Source organism: Egretta garzetta, unplaced genomic scaffold (assembly GCF_000687185.1).
Source record: "Egretta garzetta isolate BGI_Z169 unplaced genomic scaffold, ASM68718v1 scaffold223, whole genome shotgun sequence".
Classification (NCBI taxonomy): domain Eukaryota; kingdom Metazoa; phylum Chordata; class Aves; order Pelecaniformes; family Ardeidae; genus Egretta; species Egretta garzetta.
The window spans coordinates 434,428-442,926 of NW_009259033.1; the positions used below are offsets into that span (position 1 = coordinate 434,428).

At 59.0% G+C, this 8,499-nt stretch overlaps 1 protein-coding gene across 1 annotated transcript in view; it reads right to left on the reverse strand.

Moving 5' to 3' along the window:
- Window positions 1–4,003: 4,003 nt before the first annotated feature.
- TNFRSF6B (TNF receptor superfamily member 6b) overlaps window positions 4,004–8,499 on the reverse strand; it is a 6,375-nt gene continuing 1,879 nt past the window's right edge. Inside the window, exons 3-4 of the mRNA XM_009634799.2 lie at window positions 7,142–7,339; window positions 4,004–4,281 (exon numbers count right to left, since the gene is read on the reverse strand). Coding sequence (XP_009633094.1) covers window positions 4,004–4,281; window positions 7,142–7,339 — 476 coding nt within the window. The remainder of the gene's footprint in view (window positions 4,282–7,141; window positions 7,340–8,499) is intronic.

Sequence of the window (8,499 nt, forward strand, 5' to 3'; positions counted from 1 at the left end):
GCGCGGGGCGGTGGGAGCGGAGCAGGGGAGGCTGGCGGGGGGAGAGCTGGGGCCAGCAGCGCCCGGTGCCCGGGTTGGCTTTTCCAGCAAAACCCATTTCCTGGAAACCGAGCAGGACTCACGTGCTGGGGCGTTTGGGTGCTGCTATAAAGGTCAATATTTACCAGAAAGATCCCCCGCTGTCATGTTATCTGTGAGCCCACGCGAGGAGAAACTTCGCGGTGCAGAAATTCCCACTGAGTCAGCTGGGGGGACGCTGTGTCCTACAGCAGCAGGGACACCCGGGGAGAGGCCTGGCACTGCCGCTGAACAGCCTGCAAACGGCACCCGTGCCCACAACGTCACCTGCCTGGAAAGCACCCAAAGGGAAGCACCAACCTGCCTGCGCCGGGCTGTGAGACACCAACACCCAAATGTGCACTGAGCCACCACCGGGTCAAAACCAGAGAGTCACAGAATCACGGAATCGTTGAGGGTGGCAAAGCCCTTTAAGCTCCCCCAGCCCAACCGTTCCCCTACCCCTGCCATCCCACCCCCAAACCCCGGCCCTCCCCTGCCCTGGCACAACTTGAGGCCGTTTCCTCTTGTCCTAGAGGAACCACCTTGGCAGAGCAAGATAACAGCACCACGGCTGCTCACGAGACGTCCTGGGAGAGCAACTCACGCTGGCAACACCGAGCCGGGGAGCTGTCGGACGGCGCAGGGTGTCTCCTGCCTTCCCCAGAGCCCCGGTACTGGTTGCACTGGCCGATGGCTGGGGGGAACCTGGCAGCACAGAGCTCATCCGGCACAGGCTGGGCGATCCCCAGGTGTTCAACCATCCCCTCCTGCTCTGGCCAGCCGAGGTGCGTGGCCCCCGCTGCAATCTGCCGTGGCACACGGTGACAGATCCCCCCCGCCTCCCCGCCGAGGAGGGGACCGACGTGGCTGACCCACGGCCAGTGCTGGGAGGGCCCTGGGGGCTCAGCAAGGCATCCCCTTCCCAGGAGGAGGGGAAGGAGCCGGGCGGCTCTCCCCACCCTTGCGCCACCTACACGTGGGGGTGCTTGACCCCTGGGAGTCACATGGGTGGGACCTAAACTCTTGCAAACCTCTGGGTGGGAGCAAACCTACAAAAGCAGCTGCTGCGTTTGCTTTATCTGCAGGGACAAAGGATCTGTGCAGGCTGGCATCCGGATGGGACAGAGCACTCACGATGTCAAATAAAAACCGCAAAACAAAAGAAAAATACCAAAACACCCCTCCTCTGCGCTGGCAGAAAGATGTTTCCTGGGCTCTTCTCCAGGCCAGGGCAAGCCCAGCTTGGAGAACACGTGCCGGGAGCCGCAGGGGATCGATGGGTTTATCAGCCGCTGGGCTCTGGCATCGCTTGGCGTGGGGAGATGAGCACGGGACCGAGCACGGCCAAACCACAGCCGCTCTGCTTTAACCTCGCCAGACCTGGACTCCCACAGAGCCCCCCGCCACCTCGCAGCCATGGGAAGCTGCCAGTGAGCGGGGACAGCTCAGCCGGGAGCCGGGGGACCGGAGCTGGCTGCCTGCTGATGGAAGCCTCCAGCCTGCGCCCCAGTCTTTGCCTTGCTAGTGAGAAGGGCAGCAAGCTCCAGGGACAACATGAGGTGTCCCGAGACCCCGAGCTCGGCCACAGTGCCCCATGGGCACTTCCATCTCAGGCCTGAGGTCTTTTATCACAAAAAAACCACACAGAAAAGGCACCTCATTCTCTGGAAAAATCACCCAGCTAAACCAGCATCCAAGATAACGATTCCCAGCTGCTTGCCAACACTACTCTCCTTCCCCCTCCCTCCCCCTGACTCTCACGGTAAATGCGTATCTCAAGAAGCCAGGACGGCGTGGACAAAGACCGGGAGGCAGTTCCTACGCTAACAACCCTCCGTTCCTGTTGTCCTTCAGAGCGAGGACACCGGATCCTTAGTGCTGAGTCAGGACTAACTGCAATGCAGCAGCATGGGAATCCCTCGAGGAGCCGCAGCCTTCGCCCCAGCGGCGCTGGGTGTCCTGCCTTGCCCCCTGCCTCGGAGGACAGCACCGTGCTGCAGCGGTACTCGGGTTCTCCCAATGCCTCGATGGAAACCCTCCCTGCCTCCCACCCTAGCTGCTCTTGGACCGAGCCGTCGGCTCTTCGCTGCTGCTGGGGGACTCGGACTAAGCCACGCTTGGGACCTGAGCTGAAGCCCCCTGGAATAAAGCGGCTCAGTTGGGCAGAGATCAGACATGGGGATAACTGAGCATGGGAACGGGGAGTTAACATCCCTTCTGCAGCCTCCTCTGTAGGATTTCAAGGCCAGGCTTGACAAAGCTGCGAGGGGATTGCCAGGATCTGTCCTGGCTCAATGCAGAGCTGCGAGCAAGGGGTCCCCTCTGCTGCTTTTCAGCCATTTGCTTCTCTTTGTCCCTGGCTGAACTGACCCAGGGCAAGCTCAGGATCACTGCACAGCTCTGTCCCCAGAGCCCAAAACCGGGGTGAGCATCCCCAGTTGCAAGCCTGGGATCCCCAGCTGCAAGCCTGCAGAGCCGGGCAGGCGTGTGAGCAGCCAGCCAGGGACGCCGGAGCTCCGCAGCAGCGAGGAGCGGTGAAAAGGCAAGCGCTGCCCCCCGGCTCAGCCCCGTTCATCCAACCTGCCCCGGATGAGCAACTTGTCATCGCAAGTGCCCGGGCCATCTCTGCGGGCAGCAAGGTTAAAATCCCCTCCTGTGCTGGGTTACGTCAGCCTTCCTCACACAGGGGAAGCATGGGGGCACTTCCACATAGCACGTGTTTCAGAGTGCTTTTAACAGCTGGGGGAAAATATTCCTCTTTTTAACCACAAACTATTCCTGGCAACTACTCAGCTAAAAAAGAGCTATAGAAAAGGCAAGCTCATTCAAGGCAGCAGATGCGGGCTCTGTGTCATCATTGCTACAGGCTGGAAAACGCCTCAGAGGGTCACCCTTGTTGACTTCCCTAAGTGACATCTGCAAGGCTTAAAAAAACCCCTCCTGCAGTCAGCACAAGTGCCCCAAGGCATGGCTTTCGGCTGATTAAGCGCCTCTTTCCTTGCCACAGCGTCCGGGCGGGTTTGGGGACAGACCCGGGGCTCGGGGGGACACGGTTGGGTTGGCCTAAGAGACGTGAGCTTTGCCCTGGCCGCACCGGTGGCAACCCCCAAGGCAGCCAGGCTACGTCCCGCTCCCGTGCAGCCTTGCCGTGGCTCGCGGAGGCGGGTTTCGGTGGCCGCTGGCTCGAGGGGGTGGCTGGTGTTGTGTGACCGTGGGGTGAAGCACGTGCAAAAAGTGGGCGAGGAGAAGTGGAGTCAGAAGATGATGGTCTGGGACTCGCAACACCACCTCCCTCCTCCAAATGAGACCAGGAAAGGACTCTGGTGACAGAGAATCGTATCATAAAATAACTTCTTTGGTTTCTTCCTTTAGAAAACATCTCTCACACGTGATATAAAAACAGGTAGTTTACAAATAAATCCAAAGCTGGCTGTACCAGTGACTTCAGGGGCACCCTACTCCCGACGTGTGTCCCAGCAGTAAACTCTTTTCTCAAAAGAAAGCACGACAAACAGAACGCAAGTGAATTCTCAGTGGGAAATACTGTTAAATAACTAAAAAAAAAAAAAAAAAAAAAAAAAAAAAAGAACAAACCCCAACGGACCCCAACCACACAGTTTAAAACAAAGCCAGACAGTTGTCTAAAAAGGAGGAGCAGGGTTCTTCCTCAGAAAACAAAAGACCCTGATGGCGTGTTTCTCTTAGGATAAAATACTGACCCTTGCTGAGCGCTGGAAAACCAGCGGAAAGGGGACCTCGAGGGGGCGCCCGACCCGCCGGCAGAGCGGGACCCACTGCGGCGCACTGCAGCTCTGACCCGTTGCTTGCCTCTACGTTGCGTTTCAAGTTAGGTTTGGAAAGATTAATAAATTAATGAAGCCACAGGAGGAAAACAAACCAACCAACCAAACCGAAAACCACCCGAAAAGTTCAGTTCGTGTTCTCAGTGCAGGCGGAAGCGCTCGCGGACCTTCTCCTCGACGGAGTGCAGCTTGATAGTGCGCAGCGCGTCCAGCAGCTCCTTGGTGACCTCGTAGTGCCCCTCCTTCAGGTGGGTGAGGAAAGCCCTGAACTTCTCCTGGATGGCTGCCCTGGTCCCCGGCGCCTGCTTTCTAGGCGAGCGCTCCAGGATTTGCTGCAGGCGCTTCAGCTTTCTGATGGGGATGTTCTGGTACACCACAAAGTCTATCATGGCTTGCTGACAGTCGTCATCTCCTAGAGCTGGTGGGAGAAAACCGCCCGGAGGTTAACGGGAAGGTGACCATGGGACACCGGGAGAGCCGGTCACAGCCCTACCGAGCCTCTCCGTGGGGCGTCTGCCGGGGGGGTGGCGGATGCCCCATCCCTGGACACGTTCAAGGCCAGGTTGGACGGGGTTCTGAGCAACCTGATCTGGTTGAAGATGTCCCTGCTCGTTGCGGAGGGGCTGGACTAGAAGACCTCTAAAAGCTCCCTTCCAACCCAAACCATTCGATGACTGCGTGACGCCGTCCTCTCCCGGCCACAGCTCAGACCAGGGGTACCCGGCTGGGATGCCTGCCCCTCACAACCCCTCTTCCAGATTCGGGAGGGTGTTTTAGCTCACACGGCCACGTACATCCACGAACACAAGCTGGGGACCACTGGCTCAGGTGTGCAGGGGGCTCATTCTCTGCCTAAGGCGAGGGGGAGGAGGGAGGGCAGCCGGCTCCCGCTGCCGGCCGGTGAGCCGTGGAGCAAGCGGGTCAGAAGAAGCATTCTGCAAGTGGGAAAAGTGAGGCTGGAAGGAAGAAGGAGGAGGAAAGCACTGAATACGGCGGCGTTAACCGGGCAAGGCCCAGCTCTGCCAGCTAACTGCCCTGGAAGGCTGGGTCCAGCCCTCGCCGCAGGCTGGATTTCCCTGCAAGAGCCCATTCTACACAGGGCAGTTAGAAAACAATGCCTGCAAGTTCCTGTAATTTTGAAAAAGTTAAATACACCTTTTTCCATGTTCCTCCCTTCTGGGGAGTAGGGGAAGAGGGAAACTCCAGAAAAACTGAAGTAATTGCAGTGTTTACATGTGGGGTTTTTTTTCCCCCCTGAAATTTTCTGTTTTCCCACGCAGATTTTTACATCTTGGGACAGGACAAGCCCCAGGTGCAGCCCAGATTGGGGCTTTTGGACAGACCCAGTCCCAGCGGGTCAAGGCAGTCCAGGAGCGCATCCGGGATAAGGAATGAAATCATAAAGAATTCTCAGGAGACCAAGGCCAAACGATTGCTCCGTCGTGCCCAGGTCTGTGCCACTGAACTGGGAAGGGTTTCACTGGTTATCGCGGGGCAGGTCGGGCTCCGTTTCCACCTCTCCTGCGGACTCGGGGTTTATCTTGAATCGCTCCTGCCGCGCGGCTGCAGCAGGGAAGGCGGCAGGTGCCCACGCGCCTCCCGAGGGAAATCATGACGAACCGGAGTTAAAAACACCCCTCGGTTCCCATGGCTCACGGGCCACCTCTCGCTCTATAAAGAGCTGGAAGGCCAGCGCGGCCGCGGTGCCGTTGCCTAACGAGCAGCAGTGGTGCGTTCACGTGCTGCTGATGCCGCCGTCACCTGACAGCGTCCCGCTGCCGGCAGCGCTTCCCGGCCCCCCGTCTCCAGCGGGAGCGCGCTCCTGGCAAGGAGCTCGTGGGGTGAGTCAGGCTTCGGCAGGGGAAATGCCGCGCGCTGGCTGTGCCGGCAGAGGAGGGAAAAGCAAGAGCTCCGCTCACACGCTGCGGTGGGGGAGCGACCTCCTCGCTGCCTCAGCACGGAGCAGAAGCTCCTATTGAAGCTTCATCTCGATGGAAGACATTCGGGTTTTTTTTACGGTGAGAAGAGTCAACCACTGGGACAACCTCCCCAGGGACGCAGCGGAGTCCCCATCGCTGGGGGCTTTCAAGACGTGGCTGGACAGGGCACGGGGTAATCTCATCCAGGCTCCCTTTCCCGTGAAGGGTTGGACTGATGAACTTGCAACGTCCCTTCTAACCTGGGCTGTTCTATAGCTCTATAAGTGATTTTTAAAAAAATTTTTTTGGTGGAAGTCCAAGGGTGCAGCTTCACTGGCACCCAGAGCACTCACGTTGAATTTGTCCCTCGTCCCTTTTGGCTGGATGCTCAAGGTGGAGCAGGTGCTTCGGAGCGGCTGCCTGCCTCTCCTCAGCTGACACCAGGCCCTTGAGGTGGTTTCCATTCCCCATCTCATCCCTTGGGGTGCATGGGGTGCACTTGCTGGGGCGCATATTACAAAGCCCCCCCCTGGAGCCAGGCCATCCTTCTCCCCCGCTCCTTCGCCCTGTGCTCTTGCCAAGAAGTGATGACCAGATGATCCTTGAGGTCCCTTCCAACCCAGAATTCTACAGTTCTATGATCTGTGCCTGCTGGCGGCTCCTGCCCGACCTTCAGCCTCTGCCGAGGCTCGGCGCTACATTTGCACTGCCATGGTGACACAGTTGACACCACGTGTCTACTTTTTCACCAGACGGGACAAAGTCCACCCTACGCTCAGCTCTGACGTACTTTGGACTCTGCTCCATCCAACCTGCGGCCGCAATAAAAGCTTCCCGGCAAACGGGCTGGCAGCCCAGAGGCGAGCGCAGGAGGCACGGCAGGAGCCGAGCGGGGGTGGCTCAGCCCTTCACGCCCCCCCCCCCCGATTTACGTGCCCGCCAGCCATCGGCTATTGCTGCCAGCCATCGGTTACAGCCCCGACGGCTGCCAAAACTGTCCTTGTGTCCTGGCATCCCCAGTAATGCCAGTTCCCGGTAAGAACCGGTAGGATTTGGCTGCCAGCTCTTTGTTCTCACTGGGCAAGGAGCCTGCACGGGCTTTGGCTGAGCAGCGGCCGGTGCTTAAGCCCTGCACCCTGCCCTACGGGACCCACCCTGGAGGGGGAGGAAAGCAGACAGACTACATTTTATTCATAATTATCATTAATTATAGATCACGCCACACTTCTACATGCTATTTCACCTCATTTTCCATCTAAGTAGAATAAAGTCACCAGAAAGTTCGCTCTTGCCCTGGCAGCATCGTGGTCCCGGCCCCCTCCTCCCCCCCCAGCTCCTGCCCACAGAGCCACAGCTCACCTGGTCCCTGGGTGCTGTTGCTTCTCCCCAGTTTGCAGGAGGTGCAGAGGGTGTCATGGTACTGGTTGCCCGGCACGTTGGTCACCTTCCCCTGCTGCTCGCAGTCCTGGTGCGGCTGGCACGGCTTGGTGCTGGAGTTGGAGGAAGAGAAGAAGCCGCGGGGGCAGGCGCGGCACTGGGTGTTCTCGAAGGGGGTACCTGCGCACGGGGAGGCAAGGGGGGGCGTCAGCGCGGGGTGACGAGCTGGCAAGGGCCAGGAGCTGGGGACGACGCCAGCAGAGCAGAAAGCGCCAGCCACCGTTTGAGCATGAGTTTTGGAAACGACCGCTGCCTGCAGCTCCCCTGGGGAGCATCCGCTTGTAGGGCAAACAGCAACGCTTTCCCCCGTCCTTCCCCCCCCTGCCAAAGCACTCAACACACGCTGGCAAATTGTCACCGGCCTCCAGGCACAAGAGGAGATCTGAGAAGGGCCCCCCCCCCGGGTCGGAGACAGCATCTGGGATGATGGGCGAGCTGGGAGCCAAACCAGCCCTTTGATTCACAGGAGGCTCCTGGCCAAGCGAAAGTAAAAGTCGCTGAGAAGGTGAAAGCTCTGCTCACTTCTGCAGCGCCGTAGTTTCCCACCCAGGCTCCGGGCCAGACCGGCCACTGCTTCGCAGGGACGGTGCCACACGAGCGAGGTTGCACCAGGGTGGCTTGCACGTTCCTCGGGAGAAGAGGGAATGGCCCCAACGGCAGCAAATTTCACCCCCCTTTTCGTCTCCCCTTCATGGATCAAGTTGAGAACAAGGCTCCTACCTTGTTACACCCCACTTTAGGCCATCACTTTAGCTTTACCAGGAGAAGTCCTACACCAGCTCAGCTGATACCCCCGGCACCTGAGCCACTACTTGCAAATGGGAAGAACCACAAAAAGCCCCAGCGTCCCCAGCGGAACCGTGCGTGGGTCAAAGCACCTGTCCAAGCCGAAAGCCAGCGAGGTCTGGCCGCAGCCCCACAGGCGCAGGGTCCTCACCGCCCCCGGCCAGACGCAAGCGCTCTCCGCCCCAGGGCTCTGCCCACCCACGCTGGATGCTCGGGCCTTGCTGTGGGGTTCAGATGGCTGGGACGCCATCACTCCCCGCGCGAGAAGGCGTTTGCAAATCAATAATAATAACAACAAGAAAAAAACCTGCTTCTCCTCAAACACCCCAGCTTGCTCATGTGGCTCCTCAGTCCGACAGCCAACCCCCCCGGCCGAATTTGATGTGTAATTTCAAAGGGCTTCCCCACGCTGCTGGGAGCCCTAGCTCACCTTTTGCTGCGTTACTGCCTTTTGCGGCTGTCACGGCCTATTGAAAAATTAAACCCCGAGCCTC